The 20,959-nt window shown below is 43.5% G+C and overlaps 1 protein-coding gene across 2 annotated transcripts in view; it reads left to right on the plus strand.

Annotated features, from left to right (window-relative positions):
• Positions 1–14,661: 14,661 nt before the first annotated feature.
• Positions 14,662–20,959, plus strand: part of SUPV3L1 (Suv3 like RNA helicase) — a 37,005-nt gene continuing 30,707 nt past the window's right edge. For both annotated transcript variants that reach the window (XM_077821855.1, XM_077821856.1), the window contains exon 1: positions 14,662–14,985. In XM_077821855.1, the coding sequence (XP_077677981.1) occupies positions 14,706–14,985 (280 nt within the window). In that variant the 5' untranslated portion in view covers positions 14,662–14,705. The remainder of the gene's footprint in view (positions 14,986–20,959) is intronic.

Raw genomic sequence — 20,959 nt, forward strand, 5'->3', positions numbered from 1 at the left:
GAAGCCAAGGATTGTGATAGTTCAGTCTGCATGATTGGTCTCTTCAGGGTGAGAGTAGTTTCTCAGCCTGGTTTTGGACATACTTGGGGGCAATATGTGAAATCTCACACAACTGATGTACTGGTTCCAATTTTTATTGAGACTTCAGTTTTTCAGGGTTGTGGGGTTTTTTTAACATCCAAACAATTGTTTACATTGTTGCCTTAAGCATATATGAAATATACTCTTCCCATATGTTACGATCAGAAATTCTGTGCATGCATAAGTCAGATAGCTGAATGAAGATGTCAAACTTGATTTTATTTTTTAGCTCTTAGGTTTAAGGAATAAACAAAGTTTTTAAAAATTAAGAAAATTGATTAAATAAAAACATTTAAAGTTGAAGGCTGAGTTTATTAAATTAGCTCAAGACTGGTCTATAAGCATAAAGTTATCTCATGTTCCAGGGTGCTTTAGCTTTGATTCTAACACAGGGCTTTATCAGACTATATTCCCAATGTTTACTATCCCAAGTCTTGTCTTGGATCATAAAACCTTTTTGGCGCAAGGGCCCTGTCTTTAGATTTGCGTGGCATTTGACAAATGAATGCTGTATAAACTAGCATAACAGAACCATTTAGTTACTTTTAATGATTGCTTTGCTTTTTCAGGGTTAAAAGTCTGAACATATCTCAGTAATCATATCCTATTTAAACTTGTATCTAGTATGATGTATCCTGTCTTCTATGACTTTCTTAACCTGGAAACCCCTAATTTTCCTCTAAATAATTCAAAGCCCAACTTATTACTCAACACACCATCTTTATACGTCAGCAGTTTCACTTTCATTTTATTATATTTCTAACCCCTCACCAATAATTGTTCAATTTATTAGAGCCTTGATCTTCCTCCCACTCTTGCTAAATACTAATTCCTCTGAAGTATACTAGATCTCATTCAAAAGAGAACATACAATATTTTCTTCCTAGAGTAAGTAGTAACTTTGATTAGGCAACAAATGAAAGTTTCATTTGTTGCCTAATCAGAACAGGACCTCCTGCCCCCAGTCCCCCACAATAGGGATCTAGCTGCATACAGGTAGGCTTTGTTAGAATCAAGTGGTATGTAAGAAAGGTGTGTCTTTACCAAACAAGGTTCAAGGGCTGTCTTTGTAGCAATGTGTTCTAGGAAAGTGGAATGGAATAGGTACAAGTGCTCTCTAGCAGAGATGTGCTGTAATTACAAGATTCATGCTATCCAGGGGAGGCTGTTACCAAGACACTGACTAATAGGAGTGTGAGACTTATCTGGTTTCTAAATAAACATTGCTTTCTTTAAAATCTTGGACTTAAGTTACCCTAATAATTGGTTTATCAGCTGATCTTGGAAAGTAAGGGAATTAACTTTCAAAATTTTAGAGGATGGGAGGGGTAAAGGTTATTTGGGCTAGGGCAGTCTGCTATAGGCTAGGTATATGCCTGTTGCCAAAAGGTGCTGCTAGCTTGCTGAGTTGGGCAAAGCCTAGTGACTATGAGAAGTAGCAGGAATGGTATAGGGAACGGGGGGAAAAAAACAGGCTACAACCTTCATCTGCCTATGACAGGCTGTCTATTATGAACAAACCTTATTGGAATTAAACTTAATTGAATTGTTAGACCTTGTTGCATGAGGGTTAATATCTTTGGGGTACTTGTATTAAAAATGCAGTTATGTACATGTGAAAATAACATAAGAATGGCCATTTTGGGTCAGACCAATCATTCATCTAGCTCAATATCCTGTCTTCTGACAGTGGCCAATGCCAGATGCTTCAAAGGGAATGAACCGAACAGGGCAATTATCAAGTGCTCCAGTCCCAGCATCGGGCAGAGGCTTAAGGACATCCAGAGGATGGGGTTGCATCCCTAACCATATTGGCCAATAGCATTGATGGATCTATCCTGCAGGAACTTATCTAATTTATTTTTTGAAACCTGTTATGCTTTTAGCATCTGGGCCTTCACAACATCCCCTGGCAATGAATTCCACAGGTTGACTGTGCAATGTGTGAAGAAGTACTTCCTTTTGTTTGTTTTAAACTGGCTGCTTATTTAGGTCATTGGATGACCTCCTAATTCTTATGTGAAAGGGTAAATAACACTTTTTCTGCTCACACTTCATGATTAAGGCTGAAAGTTTGTCACAGAGGTCGCTGAACTCACGGATTCTGTGTCTTGTTGTGACCTCCCTGACTTCTACTGTGGATGGCTCCAGGGCTGCCCAAGTAGCTCAGGTGGCCACAGGCCAGTCGCACCAGCTGCTGCTGGGGCAGTCTTAGGCCACTGCCCCTTTCCTCCCCCACCCCCAGCAGGAGGAGGAGTTTGGGTGGGGGGCTCAGGGCTAGGGGTTGGGGCGCAGGAGGGGCAGTGCTTACCTTGGGGGGGCTGTCTGGAAGCAGTAACATGTTCCTCCCTCAGCTCCTAGCTCCACGTGCTGCCAGCAGGCAGAGGCAGCACGTGGAGCTAGGAGCTGAGGGAGGTACATGTTGCCACTTCCCAAAAACTGGGTAGGGAACCTGCCAGCCCTGCCAAACCTCCTCCCCCCAGCACCAGCAGGGGACCTGGGCTGCACTCACTGTGCTCCCCAGACTGCCCCCCTGAGCACTCATAGCACCCCCAGACTGCCCTCCAGCACCTGCTCCCTTCCCACATGCACCTGCGGCACCCCCCAGGCTGCCCCCCCAGCACTCGTGGTACCCCCAAAGCTGCCCCACAGTACCTCCCACACACCTGTAGTGCACCTGTGGCACCCCTGGGTTGCTGCACCTGCAGCGCCCCAAAGAGCCACCCTCCCCCCAGCATTCACAGCACCCCCTGGGCCACACCATCCTCCCCCAAGCACCCATGGTACTCCCAGTATTTAGTCAGGGGTACAGTACAAGTCATAGACAGGTCAGGGGCCGTGAATTTTTGTTTACTACCCATGACTGTGTCCATGACTTACTAAAAATACCCATGACTAAAATTCATAGATTCATAGATATTTAGGTCAGAAGGGACCATTATGATCATCTAGTCTGACCTCCTGCACAACGCAGGCCACAGAATTTCACCCACTACTCCTACAAAAAAAAACCTCACACCTATATCTGTGCTATTGAAGTCCTCAAATCGTAGTTTAAAGACTTCAAGGAGCAGAGAATCCTCCAGCAAGTGACCCGTGCCCCATGCTACAGAGGAAGGCGAAAAACCTCCAGGGCCTTCCAATCTGCCCTGGAGAAAAATTCCTTCCCGACCCCAAATATGGCGATCAGCTAAACCCTGAGCATATGGGCAAGATTCATCAGCCAGATACTACAGAAAATTCTTTCCTGGGTAACTCAGATCTTACCCCATCTAATAACCCATCACAGGCCATTGGGCCTATTTACCATGAATATTTAATTATCAAAACCATGTTATCCCATCATATCATCTCCTCCATAAACTTATCGAGTTTAATCTTAAAGCCAGATAGATCTTTTGCCCCCACTGCTTCCCTTGGAAGGCTATTCCAAAACTTCACTCCTCTGATGGTTAGAAACCTTCGTCTAATTTCAAGTCTAAACTTCCTGGTGGCCAGTTTATGTCCATTTGTTCTTGTGTCCATATTGGTACTGAGTTTAAATAATTCCTCTCCCTCTCTGGTATTTATCCCTCTGATATATTTATAGAGAGCAATCATATCTCCCCTCAACCTTCTTTTAGTTAGGCTAAACAAGCCAAGCTCCCTGAGTCTCCTTTCATAAGACAAGTTTTCCATTCCTCGGATCATCCTAGTAGCCCTTCTCTGTACCTGTTCCAGTTTGAATTCATCCTTCTTAAACATGGAAGACCAGAACTGCACACAGTATTCCAGGTGAGGTCTCACCAGTGCCTTGTATAACGGTACTAAAACCTCCTTATCCCTACTGGAAATACCTCTCCTGATGCATCCCAAGACCACATTAGCTTTTTTCACAGCCATATCACATTGGCGGCTCATAGTCATCCTATGATCAACCAATACTCCAAGGTCCTTTTCCTCCTTCGTTACTTCTAATTGATGCGTCCCTAGCTTATAACTAAAATTCTTGTTATTAATCCCTAAATGCATGACCTTACACTTCTCACTATTAAATTTCATCCTATTCCTATTACTCCAGTTTACAAGGTCATCCAGATCCTCCTGTAGGGTATCCCTGTCCTTCTCTAAATTAACAATACCTCCCAGCTTTATATCATCTGCAAACTTTATCAGCACACTCCCACTTTTTGTGCCCAGGTCAGTAATAAAAAGATTAAATAAGATTGGTCCCAAAACTGATCCTTGAGGAACTCCACTGGTAACCTCCCTCCAGCTTGACAGTTCACCTTTCAGTAGGACCCGTTGTAGTCTCCCCTTTAACCAATTCCCTATCCACCTTTCAATTTTCCTATTGATGCCCATCTTATCCAATTTAACTAATAATTCCCCATGTGGCACAGTATCAAATGCCTTACTAAAATCTAGGTAAATTAGATCCACTGCGTTTCCTTTGTCTAAAAAATCTGTTACTTTCTCAAAAAAGGAGATCAGGTTGGTTTGGCACGATCTGCCTTTTGTAAAACCATGTTGTATTTTGTCCCATTTACCATTGACTTCAATGTCCTTAACTATCTTCTCCTTCAAAATTTTTTCCAAGACCTTGCATACTACAGATGTCAAACTAACAGGCCTATAATTACTCGGATCACTTTTTTTCCCTTTCTTAAAAATAGGAACTATGTTAGCAATTCTCCAATCATACGGTACAACCCCTGAGTTTACAGATTCATTAAAAATTCTTGCTAATGGGCTTGCAATTTCTTGTGCCAATTCTTTTAATATTCTTGGATGAAGATTATCTGGGCCCCCCGATTTAGTCCCATTAAACTGTTCGAGTTTCGCTTCTACCTCAAATATGGTAATGCCTACCTCCATATCCTCATTCCCATTTGTCATGCTACCATTATCCCTAAGATCCTCTTTAGTCTTATTAAAGACTGAGGCAAAGTATTTGTTTAGATATTGGGCCATGCCTAGATTATTCTTGACCTCCACTCCATCCTCAGTTTTTAGCGGTCCCACTTCCTCTTTCTTTGTTTTCTTCAAATTTATATGACTATAGAACCTTTTACTATTGGTTTTGATTCCCTTTGCAAGGTCCAACTCTACTTGATTTTTAGCCTGTCTCACTTTATCCCTACATGTTCTGACCTCAATAAGGTAGCTTTCCTTGCTAATCCCTCCCTTCTTCCACTCCCTATATGCTTTCTGCTTTTTCTTAATTACCTCTCTAAGATGCTTACTCATCCAGCTTGGTCTACAACTCCTGCCTATGAATTTTTTCCCCTTTCTTGGGATGCAAGTTTCCGATAGCTTCTGCAGCTTTAATTTAAAATAATCCCAGGCCTCCTCTACCTTTAGATCCATAAATTCTTCAGTACAATCCACTTCCCTAACTAATTTCCTTAATTTTTGAAAGTCAGCCCTTTTAAAATCAAAAACCCTAGCTGCAGATTTATTTTTATTAATCCTGCTGTTCAGTTTGAACTGAATTAGCTCATGATCACTTGAGCCAAAATTATCCCCTACAACCATTTCTTCTATGAGGTCCTCATTACTCACCAAGACCAAATCTAAAATGGCATCCCCTCTAGTCAGTTCAGCAACTACTTGCTGAAGGAATCCATCAGCTATTGCATGTAGGAAAATCTGAGCCCTATTATTATTACTAGCATTCGTCCTCCAGTCTATATCTGGAAAGTTAAAGTCTCCCATGATCACACAGTTTCCATTAGTATTTACTTTATTAAAAACATGAAAAAGGGCTCTATCCATATCCAAATTAGATCCTGGTGATCTATAGCACACCCCAATCACTATCCCAGGGGGGGCTCTAATAGTTTTCTTCCCCAATTTGATTTTTGCCCAGACGGACTCAGTCATATCCATTTCATCGCTTCTTATTTCTTTACATTCTATCTCGTCATTGATATACAGTGCTACTTCACCACCTTTACCTTTATTTCGGTCTTTCCTAAACAGCACATACCCTTCAATACCTGTAGCCCAGTCATGACTACTATTCCACCAGGTTTCTGTTATACCTATAATATCTGGTTTCACTTCCTGCACCAGTAACTCTAATTCCTCCATTTTGTTACCTAGGCTCCTTGCATTAGTATACAAACATCTTAATTTTTGCTGTTTGGCCTCACTCACATTCTGTACCCTATTAGGCACGGTTATTTTACTACCAGTATAACCTATTAGACTTGTATCTACAATGCCCTTCCTCCTACCTACGGCTGTATCCACTCTTACTTCATTTTCTTTCCACTCAATGCTAAATTCTGGCGTGGAGATTACCTGGACATCTCCCAACCATCTCCCCCAAATTCCTAGTTTAAAGCTCTCTTAATCAGTTGTGCCAGTCTCCATCCTAGAAGTCTATTTCCTTCCCTACTCAGATGAAGTCCATCCCGAGAGAACTGGCCTCTATCCATGAACGCCTCCCAGTGGCCATACATCCCAAAGCCCTCCTTATAGCACCACTGCCTAAGCCATCTGTTGATAGTCATAATCTTGTCACACCTTTGTTGCCCTTCTCTAGGAACAGGCAGAATCCCACTAAAGATCACCTGAGCCTCAATTTCCTTAAGCGTCTTCCCCAGCCTAGCATAGTCTCCCTTAATACTTTCCAGCGAGAATCTAGCCGTATCATTTGTTCCCACATGAAGGATAATTAGGGGATTTTTTCCTGCTCCCTTTAGAATCCTTTTTAACCTCAGGTCTACATCCCGTATCTTAGCACCTGGAAGACAGCACACCCCCCTATTTTCCGGATGAGCTCTAGTTACAGGCCTATCTATTCTTCTCAGTAAAGAGTCCCCAATCACATAGACCTGCCTTTTCCTAGTGACGGTGCTATTCTCCAGTCTATCCCCTGTTCCCTCTGACTGCAAGTTCTTTCCATTCCCATTCTCCCTTGTAATCCTTTTTAACCCATCCTGTATCCTCCTGGGGCTCATATTTGGTGTAATCTCCATTAACTCTTCCCCTTTTCCTGTAGGACTAGCCACTCTTCTCGTCTTCCTTGCCCCTCCACCTTCAGTGACTACCTGCTGAGCCCCTTCTTCATTTTCCAACTCTGCAAACCTATTCTTAAGCTCTATTTCTCCTTCACTAGCCCGTCTTTTCCTCTGCCTAGTTCTTTTAGTCACATGCTTCCACTGACCACTTTCCTCACCCAGTCTCCCCTCAGAATTCCCCAGTCCTGCTTCCATCTGCTCGTCTAAATGTAAAATGTAGCCTTATTCATGATTTTATAGATCTTTATAATTTCTTCCTTAATTGTCTCTTTTCCAGGGTGAAGAGTCCTAGTCTTTTTAATCTTTCCTCATATGGAAGCTGTTCCATACCCTTAGTCATTTTTGTTGTCCTCCTTTTCTAATATATCTTTTATTGAGATGGGATGACTAGAACTGCAAGCAATATTCAAGGTGTGGGTATACTATAGATTTATATAGTGGTATTATATTTACTGTCCTAGCATCTATCCCTTTCCTAATGATTCCTAACATTGTTAGCTATTTTTTGACTGCCATTGCACATTGAGTGGATGTTTTCAGAGAACAATCCACACTGATTTCAAGATCTTTCTTAAATGGTAAGAGCTAATTTAGATGCCATCATTTTGTATGTATAGTTGGGACTGTTTTCCAAAATGCATTACTTTTCCTTTATCAATATTTAATTTCCTCTGCCATTTTGTTGCCCAGTGCAACCAGTTTTGTGAAATCCTTTTTTAATTCTTCACAGTCTGCTTTGGATTCAACTATCTTAAGTAATTTTGTATCATCTGCAAACTTTGCCACCTCGCTGTTTACCCCTTTTCCCAGATAATTTATGAATTTGTTGAACAGTACTGGTCCCAAAACAAATCTATGGGGGACACACCACATTTATCTCTCTCCCTTCTGAAAACTGACCATTTTTTCCTACCCTTTGTTTCCTGTTTTTTTAATCAGTTATTGATCCATGAGTTCCCCTACCATCATGTTCCATGATTCCTTACTTTATTTAAGAGCCTTAGGTGAGGGAGACTTGTCAAAGGCTTTCTGAAAGTCCAAGTACACTATATCTTACTTATAAGCTTATGCTCAAATAAATTGGTTAGTCTCTAAGGTGCCACAAGTACTCCTTTTCTTTTTGCGAATACAGACTAACACGGTTGTTACTCTGAAATATATCTTACTGGATCACCTTGTCCACATGTTTGTTGATCCCCTCAAAGAATACTAATTGATCAGTGAGGCGTGATTTCCCTTTACAGAAGCCATGTTGACTCTTCCCCAACAAATCATGGTCATATATGTATCTGTAATTTTGTTTTTTACTATACAGTAGAACCTCAGAGTTATGAACATCTTGGGAAACGAAGTTCGTAACTGAAATGTTTGTAACTCAGAAGAGAATGTTCTTTCAAAAGTTTATAACTGAACATTGACGTAATACAGCTTTGAAACTTTATGCAGAAGAAAAATGCTTTTTCCTTTTTTTTAGTAATTAACATTTAACACAATACTGTACTATATTTGCTCCCCCCCCCCCCCCCCCCATCTCTGCTGCTGCCTGATTGTGTACTTCTGGTTCCAAATGAGGTGTGTGGTTGACTGGTCTGTTTGTAACTCTGAGGTTCTACTGTAGTTGAAATTTGCCTGGAACTGAAGTTAGGCTTACTGGCCTGTAATTGCCAGGATTGCCTCTGAAGCCTTTTAAAAAAAATTGTCATCACAGTAGCTATTCTCCAGTCATCTGGTACAAAAGCTGATTTAAGTGATAGGTTACATACTGCAGTTTCATATAGGAGTTCCCTTAGAACTCCTGGATGAATACCATCTGGTCCTGGTGACTTATTACTGTTTAATTTATCCCCAACCTCCTCTACTTACATCACCATCTGGGATGGTTCTTCACATGTCAACTTATATGCCTAATAGGGAGGGGTGGTGCTAATGATTTTCCTTCATTATTGGCCTTTGAAGCCACGCTCCCTGCAGAGCTATGCATATGCTAGTTCAAAGTGGATTCTCCAGAGACCAACCGACAAAAAAGCCTTTTGGATAAAAGCCTGGGGTTTAAACTGACTCCTTCCTGATCCATCTAACAGATAGGCCCCTTATCCACAGAAGGCCCCAATCCTTTGAGGAGGAGTGGAAGGACCTGGCCTACTGAGGCCCCACAAGACTGCTTATTCTGAGCTGAAGCTTTGATGAAGTTGTTACCACAAAAAAAACCAAACAAAAACACCTACGTGGGATGATGAATGGAAGTTCTTTTATTGCTTTTAATACATTTTCTCTATAAGGCTCTTTACCTTAAGAACAAAGTAGGCATGCTTAGAATTGTGTATCAGTAGCAATCACTCTGTTATTAGTCTCTGAAGAGAAAGCAAGCAGGTCACCCTAGGTAGACTGTCTTTGCTGGGAAGTACACAATGAAGACTGGGAACTGTGCAGCCTGGGAATATTCCAGTCTGAAAGGAGCGAATGCCAGAGAGAATTCCAACCAGAAAGGCAACAGCTGGGGAGCTGGAAGCCTGAGCAAAGGTGTCCTTGCTGGAACACTGGAGAAATACAGGTGCAGGTGCCTTAAACTGTGGCACTGCCAATAAACCTGCAATCCTTGTACCTGTAACATAACCTAAATTTTAAAGGCTTGTGTTGAAATTATTGTGTGCAGTGTATTACTATAATGCTAATTTAACCAGAAATTCCTTTATTAAATCCAAAGGCCAACTGGTATTTAGACAATTGCTCTAAACATGCCCCAAAAGCCTAACTAATAAGAAATTTACTACATCCAAACAGTAAGAAAACATTTAGAAGCATTTGATCCAAGATACTTACAAATGGGCTAAACCCAGGAGTGCTTAGACCCATACTAGTCAGCTCTAACTTGGTCAGGCAGGTATTAGCAATATACCCTTTAACAAACATGTCATTGCTAATTACTGACTTCAGCTAAAAACCAATCTAAGACCGTCTTAATCCAGTTAAAATTTACAACCTCCTTTCTCCCCAAGACCTTTCTTTTCCTCCTCCTTGCTGACCAACAGTTTTTCTGTTGCACATGGCTTCACATAGGTTTACTGTTAAGATAACTGGTATGCAGGGTGAGAAGATTCATGCTGGCTCCTTTTAAGACAGATTTTTTTGACTTACTTAAAACCATTTGCAGTCACCCCTTATCGCTTAGAAGCCTTTTTTTTTTTTTTTTAAGAAACTTTTCTTTATCTTATTTTTTTGAATCAGCCATCCTCCCATCTCCATTCCATCTGGACTTAAAACTTGTTATTTTCAAGGCCTTCTTTTTAATTGCTAGTTGGGGCGTTTCTTTACAACACATATTCCTTAACGTAAAATAACTAATTTTTAAAATTTCATATTTATTTTACCGCTTGTATCTGTTAACAGCTGTCTCAATTGCTCTTACATGTCAAAAATCTGAATTAAATATACAAGAAGCCTTGATACTTTCATGTGTTAGTATATTCAGTCTGACCCTTGGAACAGACGTGTGGTGAGCTGTCAGCTGAAGTTGCTTCCATGTAGTAGATGCAAGCTAAAAAAAGGCACCTATAAACATTCAATAAAGTTCAGTTGAAGCCGACCAGATTAGCAGTGCAGCCTAAATCTTATCCTAACCCAATCCTTTGTCCTTGAATATTTTGCTGACCATGCTCCACTCCTACTCTGACTTATGTGAAATATTAAAATATGTATTGTAAATCTCACAGAAACTTCCCAATGCAGTATCTGCATTTATAATTCCCCTCTAATTCATCATCCATGTGCCTGCATTTGATTAATTACTGGGATATAAGGCCTAGTTTTCGTTAGCACTTTTTACTTGATAATCTTAATGTTGTACAATGTTGATTACAGCTGCATATACAAAAAACGCTTTAGTATTTGAGATTTTTAAATTCCTGTAATTTGGGTGTAATCCATTTATTCATAACAAAACCTCTAAAAGAGATATGAATTTTACTATTGTTGGCCTTCAAACTCAAAGCTTTTCCAAGTGGATCACAGACAATGCATTGTTCCAAATGATTGTTAAGAAAGTTGTGTGAAATCTGACTGAAAGAGAAAACAAGGCTATAAAATTGGCAGCCTTTGGAGAGGAAGGTTTGTCTTTCACCTAGGGAGGAGTTTCAAAAGATTGTCTCAAGTTTTTTTACACAGTGAGTGAGTGGTGTTTAAATGGGGTTATTTTCTACAGGAAAGGTTGGAAGTTATCAGGCTGTTTATTAGTAACAATCCAGGCTGAAATATAGCCAGCAGCTTGCATAACTAAACATTTTTGTGGGCACAAAATGCATTTATTGTGGCTCAGGGCTTACGTTTTCCATCAATGAAAAGCCTGAGTTGCTGAGATGCAAGTCGAGGTGAGAAGGAACACCCAGCTCAGGATACGTGTGGCCCGGGGTGGATATAGAGTTGCCAGCTCTGTTTGGCTCTATTCCGGAAGGTTTCATCATATGATGTAATAGCAGTAATGGCTGACCTTCTGTACTCAAACTCATTCACTGCAGAGCCATCCTTTTGCCCTCGGTGGAAATAAGGAGCATCATATGAATCAATTTCACATTTTAAGCATAGTGTATAAAAAAACAATATTACAAAATCTCCAGTTGTAACGTGAATCTTATTTTTAAATAGCAAGATCGGGTTTAGGTTACTTTGCTTGTTAACGCATGCTTAAATGTTTGTGTGTATATGTGCGTTAGTTAATTCCATTATTTAAAAATACAGAAAATAAAATACCAAACCATTAGAAAATGACAGGTACAGCAAAAACTCATTGATTAGACTTAAAATCAAGTATTACTGTATTTACATTATAGAAGTTGGGTCTTCTGTAGCAGAGTGCCTTTGCTCAGAGTTTTTCTTCTTAAATCTGTACTTCAGCTGGCTTCTTGCTGCTTTGAGCAACTCTGGGGACTTTTTGACATATTCATAAAAGTCCGCACATGACATACTATAATTCAGTTGCACCTGTAACTCTGCTTTCACAACACTTTCACTCAGTCTGTTTCTTTCTTTGCTCCAAAGCTGAGTCATTAAGCTGAAGACCCTTTCACAGTATGCATTTGAGACTGGAATTGAAAGTGTGAAAGATACAAGTTTAAACATTTGGCTGTTTCCACTTTCTGGAATTTGTTTGAAAACTTCTACCCATCTTTGATCTACTTTTTGCTCCTTTGAAATTATTTCTCTTCTTATTTGCTGTAAAACACAGTAATCATCAAACAGCTTGTCAAAATCAATCTCAATGCGAAGAACTTCAGCCAACTTCTCAAGATCAGACCATTTTACTTCACTGTCCAGTGAGAGGACTGACATTTGTTTGAAAACAGATGTCTTGAAATCATACCATTTCTCAAGGTATGTAATGCATCTTGAAAATGCCTTATCTGCTTCCTCCTTAAATTTCCTCTTATTGGATGGAGAGACATTGCACAAAATAGCTTGAACTGATCTTCCATAAAAGTTATCCTCTTTCCTTCTCTTTAGTTTAGAGTGAAGACTTTCCATGACACAATCTAATTCTGTACAGCTGGCATTATTGCATTCTAGCTTTTTGAGTGCTTCATAAAATACTCCCATCAAGTTATGCAGAAAGTAAACATAACAAAGAGGGAGAGACTCCTGCTCATTCTCACTGAATGCTTCCCATATAATCTTGACACATTCTTCTTCCCCCTCTGATATGAAATATGCCTTTAATGCAGGCCAGCACTGTAGGACTTGTTCTATCGCAGGCAGAAGGGACAGCCACCTAGTTGGTACATGATGCAGAAGTTCCTTGTACTCAATTTCTACAAATTCAAAAAATGAACTGAGAGATTCTGCCTTTTTAGCAGAGGAAGAGAACTCGCTATATACTTTCAGGACAAGACTTTCAACGTCAAAACTCAAAGCTTTCATGCCATTTTTAATACAGTTATGAATTACATGGCATTTGCATCCAACCTCAATAATTCTATCATTCAATTGTTTAAGCTTCTGACAAACTGACCTGTGTTTCTGAAAATTAACAGATGCATTATCAGCCACATAAGATGATACGCAGTTTATACTGAGGCCGTTTTCTTCTATAATATTTGAAATGCGTGCAGCAATGGCCTCACTTGTCTCATCATTATCGTGGTAAAAATCAAGCAAACCATGTTTAATCCCTTCTGTCTTGGAAAAATAACGAACAGTTATTGGGAAAAACTTCCTACTTCCCTTATTAGAGGCGTCTGATCCAACTGAAAAAAACCCTGCTAATTCAAGATCATTTAGCAAAAGTTCTTGCGATTTTGGTGCCAAAACATTCTCAGTAATGCTAGTTGCTTTTGTCCGTCCACAAGACATTTTTCTTGCAATTTCTGAATCCGGTAGAAACCTTGGAAGCATATTGTTACCGCATTGACTAGCATAACTTAAATGATGAACCACACCATGGTAAATTTCTCCGATTTCTGCTGCCGTCACTAGATTTACTTGAGGTGCGTCCTTTTTTGTAAAAAAGGATGCAATCTGAGGAGTTCGTTTCTGATTTTTCACAGCTTCCTTGTGTTTTGTACATTCTGCATGGATGTTAACAGCTCGTCTCCCTTCATATTTAATGGAAAATGTTTGACGACACAAAATGCATTCTGCTGTAAATTCATCGACTTTGCGAAGCCAGTTTTTATAGTCTGGGTCTTTACACCAGTTGTCATTGTAACAACAATAGTATTTTTTCTTCTTTACGATACCTTCAGAGCTGCTATGTTTCGAGGAGCCCTCACCCTCATCCATTTCTGTTCTCTTTTTCGGAAAGTGCGAGGCAGCTGCAGTGGAGCGTAGACTAAAGTGACCCAGACAACGCAAACGTGCCTGCGTGCGTGCATGTATCAGTTACGCTGCACAGACTGCACGTCATGACAAAACACAATCACACAAGATGAAGAAATGCACGCACAGTGCACCTGTGAGGCAGGCAAATGCACATTCCCATGGCACTTAAAACCCCGGCGGGACCACTGTATCAACTGGATTCACCATTCAATACGCATTTTCGAAGTGCCCCGGGACTTCTGGCCCCGCCTGCTCTCAGCAGTCTCCTGGCGACTTAGATTTAAGTCCTGGAGACTCAAAGGCAATCCTGGAGTACTGGCAAGCCTGAGCGGATCCCGGGCACGCCGCCCCAGCCCGTCGCTAGCAGGCATCTCACGAGCCAGCACGGGGCAGTTCGAGGGGTAGCAGGCCGCCCCTGCCTGCGAGCGCTCCCCCTGCCGCAAGCCTGGCGCCGCTGCCGCTGGGGCTCGCTGTTGACACCCAGGCAAGTCCCCGCCCTGGGCCCTTCTGCCCTAATCTCGTCATCGCTAATCGCCGGCGGCAGGCCTGCCTGCCTGCCTGGCCGTCCCCGTGTTAGAGACCAAGGAGGGTTTCGGGCCGGGTATTGGCGGAAGGGGCGCCGCCGGGTTCAGCATTTCCTCTCCCTCTGGATGCATAGCAAGCCTGGCGGGGCTGTTGCCATCTTTGTTAATATTTTCCCCATTCAGGCACCTTACCGGGCAGCCCTGATCGGGGGCCTGTGTCACTCTGTGATGACGCAGTCGGGCCGCGCCGCCAGTTGCCGGCGGAGCGGAGGGTGTTGCGTCTATGTATCGCTGCGTATGGCTACTTTCCCGGCTGCCGCCGCACCTGGGACTCTCGCCCCGCTATGCCGGCGCAGCCTCTGCCGCCTTCCGGAGCCTGGGGGGCCTGCGGCACCCGAGCCGGGCCGCTGCCGCTTCCTCCTCCTCCTCCTCCTCCTCCTCGTCCGAGGGGAACGGCGGCAGAGCCCTGGACACCTCCTTGTTCGTGCCCCTGCACGTGCAGCCCCTGGGGCCGAGCCCGGAGGGGGACATCGGGGCCGAGCTCACCCAGCCGCTCAACAAGAGTAAGTGGTGCTGGGCCGTCCGGGACGTGGAGGGACCGTGCGTCAGGTAGCAGGTGAACAGCGTTTGGCGTAGTCCCGAATTGTAACTAGACCAGGAAGTAGTCAAAACAACGTATCTGAAGGGATCAGTCTTGGCATTGTTACAATTCAGGCCTATGCTAAACTCTCTTTACCTCCTACCTGGTGCAGCAGTCCCTCTGTCATGCTGTAGCAAGTAGCTGTTTGAATATTATCTATTTATGGAGAACTGTAGTTTCTTATTAGAAAAGTAGAGAAATGTGATGTTACAAGAACAGAAATATATAAGAAATCTTCTTTCCTTTACAGTGTCTTCATCATTAGTGTAGGACATATCTACCCGTATATTACTGAATTATTTACCTGTTATCATTTCCTTTTAACAGACCTGGGGCAGGGACCTCTGAATTGTTCAGATATGGTGATTGTTCCTTAAGCATAGTGGTAAGACAAATGTAACCAAGAAACTACAAATCTTAATTTGTCAGGATTGGCAACATATTTTGTTGAAGGCCTACAAGGTGTGTTATATTTGGAGGAAGAACCTGTGATTTTGTTTTCTTTGCCCCTTATTATGGAAAATGTTGGATTACCATAGTGGGCTCTTCACTGGCTAGGTTGAAATCTTGTGGGCAGTCACTTTTATATGTGGTAGCTTCATAACTTCACTATCACAAATCCTAACCAGTCTGCATCTGAAAAAGTTTCCTCAAATTTCACTTTGTGGAGTGCAGATGGTAATGCTGCCAAATGGCTGAATTTTCTCCAGATCAAAATCAAACATACCTGCTCATGAGCATTTCTAGTAAATGCCCATCTATGTTAGAAACTTATTACACACACCACTGTATCTTGGAGGATCATCTTCAGGCACCAGTGTGATGACTTGGGGAATCTGTCTATGTACAACACATGAATTCTGGACGGTGTTACAAAGCTGTTGTTATGGATTATTGTATTATGGCAAGTGTATCCTCAGTGAATGGTGAATTCACCATTTGCTGAGAGGGACTGTAGCACATTTATCCCAGTCCAGTTACTGTGGTGGTTTATTAGATCATTAAATGGTCGCCTGTTCAGGTAGAACCATCTTGGGACAATGGAGATGCAAAGGAGGATGTCTAAGCAAAGAAGCTAGTCCCTCCATCTTCTCTGCAGGGGGAATGGAAAATCCCCAAGAAGAGAACCAAGGGCCCAGGTGTTGGTATGGGGATAGATAAACTCAGGAGACTATCGGATAAACAGGAAGCTTTGTCAGGAGAGAGGAAGAGATGGGTAGGCTTTTGTGGCAGGTGGTCTGTTCTGGGTGACCAGCCAAGGTCAGAGATGGTCAGCTCAGATAGAAAGGTTCCAGGAGCCTGAAGAAAAACCATGAGCTGCAAGGGAAAGATCGTGGACAGCTCAGCCCAAGCCAAAGGAATTCTTCAGAGTAGGGAGGAATCTGAAGCATGTGTATAGATCTGTGTATTTCTCATGTTAACTTAGTAAAGAACAGTTGTGTTTAGAATCCTGTACAGAGTCTGTCTGTTTGCTTTCACTGTCATGTACCCTTAAAGAGAGAACTTGTAAACCAGAAGGTTCATCCTCTGGTGAGATTCTGGGGAATGTGATAGAGCTGCTGGGGAGGCGGCACTAATTTAGGGCCTAGATAATTGGTCTGCAGCGTCCCCTGCCAAGAGTAGTCCATCTCCCTCTGCTCCACAATGTACAAGCTCTATGCCAGCTGCCTGACGTCGAGGATCATGGAGTGGTCGGTGAGCGGGGGAGCCATCAGCTCCACCCAGAAAGGCTTCGTGTCCTGCGAGGGCTGCTATGAACACAACTTTGTCCTCCAAACCATCATTGAAACGGCCAGAAGGGCGCGGAGGCAGTGCACGGTAGCATGGCTCGACCTGGCTAAGGCCTTTGGGTCCATGCCCCACCACCACATCTTTGCCACACTCCAGGAGTTTGGGATGCCAGAGAACTTCCTCCGTGTGATCCGAGAGGTGTACGAGGGATGCAGCACCACCATTTGCTCGGTCGAAGGGGAGACCGCCAAGATCCCGATCCAGAGCGGAGTTAAGCAGGGCTGTCTCCTCAGCCCCATCATCTTTAACCTTGCCATGGAGCCGTTGCTGCAAGCAATCTCCAGTGGCGCAGATGGCTTCAACCTCCATGGTGAGAGGATGAGCTTCCTGGCTTACGCGGATGACCTGGTCCTGACCGCGGATGACCCAGAGAACCTCCAACGTATGCTAGATGCCACCAGTCGAGCTGCCGATTGGATGGGGCTTCGCTTCAGTGCAAAGAAGCACGCATCTCTCCACATCGACGGCAGCAAAAGGGACTCGGTGCAGACGACAGGGTTCCAGATCCAGGGCGAGCCCGTCATTTCCCTGGCAGAGGGGCAGGCATACCGGCACCTTGGCACGCCGATGGGTTTCCGTGTTCGGCAGACACCCGAGGACACCATCCAGGAGATCTTGCAGGATGCTGCCAAGATCGACGCCTCCCTGCTAGCACCGTGGCAGAAGATAAAAGTCCTGAACACCTTCCTGATCCCCCGCATCTCGTTCGCCCGAAGGGGATCCGCCGTGGCGAAGGTACCCCTCAACAAGGCAGGCAAGATCGTCTGGCAGCTGGTGAAGAAGTGGCTGTTCCTTCCCCAGAGAGCCAGCAACGATCTGGTCTATATCGCCCACAGGCATGGTGGTGCCAATGTCCCCCGCATGGGTGACCTGTGTGACATCGCGGTGATCACCCACACCTTCCGCCTGCTGACGTGTCCCGATGCCATGGTAAGGAACATCGCAGCAAACGCCCTCCATGACGCAACAAAGAAGCGGATTGGAAGAGCCCCCTCCAACCAAGACACCGCCAGCTTCCTGAGCGGTTCCCTGGATGGTGAATTCGGACGGGACGGGCGCGACATCGCTTCATTGTGGTCCTGTGCTCGCAATGCCACGTGTCGCCTGGGGAAGCACATCAGCTGCTGCTGGGAGTGGTGCGAGGAGCGCCAGGAGCTGGGAGTCCGAGTGCCGCAGATCAGGTCTGAGGACAACACCATCATCACCCCGAGCGCCAGTGGCATGCTGGAGAGGACCCTGAAGGCAGCCATCCACTCGCTGTACATGGAAGCCCTGAAGCGTAAACCGGACCAGGGTAAAGCCTTTGAACTGACTAGCAAGTGGGACGCCAGCAACCACTTCCTCGCCGGGGGTGGCTTCACCCGTTTCGCTGACTGGTGGTTCATCCACCGCACCGGCTCAGCTGTGTCCCGCTCAACAGAGCTGTCCGCCACGGGAACCGAGACAAGCATTACAGGAAGTGCAGCTACTCCAATGAGACCCTGCCCCATGTCCTGTGCAGCTGCAAGCCCTACTCCAGACCCTGGCAGCTGTGCCCCAACGCCATCCAGAACCGCTTAGTGAAAGCCATCGCACCACGCCTGGGGAAGGTTGCCCTGAACTGCGCCATCCCTGGTACTGACAGCCAGTTGCGACCTGACGTGGTAGTCACCGACAAGGCCCAGAAAAAGATCATCCTCGTCGACATCATGGTCTCCTTCGAGAACAGGACCCCGGCCTTCTGGGAAGCCCGAGCTCATAAGCTGGAAAAATACGCCCCCCTGGCCGACACCCTGAGAGCGAAGGACTACGAGGTGCAGATGAATGCCCTGATCATCGGAGCCCTGGGCGCTTGGGACCCCTGCAATGAGCGTGTGCTGTGGACCTGTGGGATCGGTCGACGCTACGCACGGCTCATGCAGCACCTCATGGTCTCGGACACCATCTGATGGTCCAGGGACATCTACATCGAACACGTCACTGGCCACCGACAGTACCAGGAGGTGTGAGCTGGTACGACATCGTGCATCAACTATGGGAAAGGGACTGAGAGACTTTTTCCATTGGAACATATGAACTGGAACCATAAACTCACTGAACATTAAATCCCACCAAATGAGGGTAGATCCATCCCCATCATTGTATCCACTCATTATACTCCACACCTGAACATGTCCATTATATGGACAACATACCCCCATATCTCAATGTCTGTACTTTGACCGGTTAAACTTTTACCCCCAATCGGGGAGATTGCAGATTATGTATCCCTTACGCCACCCGTTCCTAAACCAAATTTCGCACCCTTGATAATCTGTACCTTATTTCCTGATAACCAGAAACTTTTATGCTTAAACTCTGTACCGTTTTCTTTTTATTTCAACATTATCTTAATAAAATTATTAAATCTGAGACACAGGTCTGGGTCTGTGCATGCCTAGAGGGCCAAAGCTAGGATGATGCCTAAACTCTTACCAGTCCCAGCAAGCTAAGGGCACATGGGAGTCAACATTTGGTGCCCTTCACAGCAGTCTGATCAGCGTCCAGCAGGGGGAGCTTGACCAGACCTGTCATAACCATAATGTTCTTTAACAGCTGTTTGTCAAAGACTGAGATTTTTTCTTCTTGGTTTCATTTTTAAAGATGAGCAGAAACACTTTCTAGCTGGAACATAAGTGCAGGATTCTGTGTGTGTTTCAGTGGTTAACATCATTAACAACTAAAGCCTTATAGGGAATTGTATTCACTTTAATGCATTCTGTGCTACTGAAGCTATTGAGTGTTGTAGGAGCATTATGGAATATTGAACTCTGGCATTGGAAGAAAATAAAAGAATCTCTTGCTCTAGTTTATTTTAGAAGTCATGTACAGTAGTTGTAATTCTTGTCATCTTGCATGATCCTTTAGTTTATGTGGAGTTTAAATTAAAACAAAATAGGAAATGCCTTGTGCCCTTTCAAACATTTTGTTTGTTTTCATGTCCCCATATATGTGATCAATATTTCCCTAGAACTTCAAAGCTTTCTTTCGAGATGCTAGGTGTAATCCAGTTTTTCTTTTTAAAGTTTTTTTAAAAATCATTCACTTATTAATTCTGAATTTATTTGTCCTCTTCCACTCAGGAGCAATGTAATTTTGTCAACACGTGCCATAAAAACCTTAGGACTTGCTAAACGAGGCAATTTTGTTGAGCTCTTGGTGCTGTATAAAGCTGAAAATGACACTGGTGCTCTAAAGAGTGCAGGATCTAAATTAAAACAGTTTTAGATAATGCATTAGATTATTAGATGCTGTCCTAATCTAATGTTAGTTTGGACAGTAAATGGTCTGTGCAAAACGTATTGGTGGGAAGTGGGAAACCTATCAAAATAATATGAGCATAAGAGCTGCTATACTGGGTCAGACCAAAGGTCCATCTAGCCCAGTATCTTGTCTTCCGACAGTGATGAATGCTAGGTGCTCCAGAGGGAAGGGAATGAACAGAACAGGGAATCATCAAGTGATCCATCCCTTGTCGCCCATTCCCAGCTTCTGGGAAACGGAGGCTAGGGACACCATCCCTGCCCTTCCTGGCTAATAGTCATTGATGGATCTATCATCCATGAATTTATCTAGCTCTTTTTTGAACCCTATTAAAGTCTTGGTCTTCACAACATCCTCTGACAAAGAGTTCCAGACTGACTGTGTGTTGTATGAAAAAATATTTTCTTAATCTTACTTTGTTTGGTATTACTTTATAGCAAGCTAAGTGGTTAGGGGAGACTTTCGAGGAAGAGACTGCATGGGCTTGGCAAATAAATAAATAACAAAACAAAACATGATTATTGCCACACAGAGTGTTAGGTGGAAATCCTGAACTGTCGTGCCTTCCTAAGTCTGAGGTGTGTGAAGACTCCTCCTTGAGTAGCAGCTGGAGCCTGGAATTGGCAGTGATTGAGAATTCAAATACCAGTAAACCAGAGAATTAGTATCTTTGTTACATCTTCTAGCTTCCTTCACATGCTTTTAAAGGGCAAAGAGTGTCTGCATACAGTAGAACTAGACTGAAAGATGATAGCAAGTAGAGCCAGATAACCAGCTAAGTGGGCTGTATAAGTGGTCTTTATTTGATGTGTATTAGAAATGCA

This window comes from Eretmochelys imbricata, chromosome 7 (assembly GCF_965152235.1).
Source record: "Eretmochelys imbricata isolate rEreImb1 chromosome 7, rEreImb1.hap1, whole genome shotgun sequence".
Taxonomy (NCBI): Eukaryota; Metazoa; Chordata; order Testudines; family Cheloniidae; genus Eretmochelys; species Eretmochelys imbricata.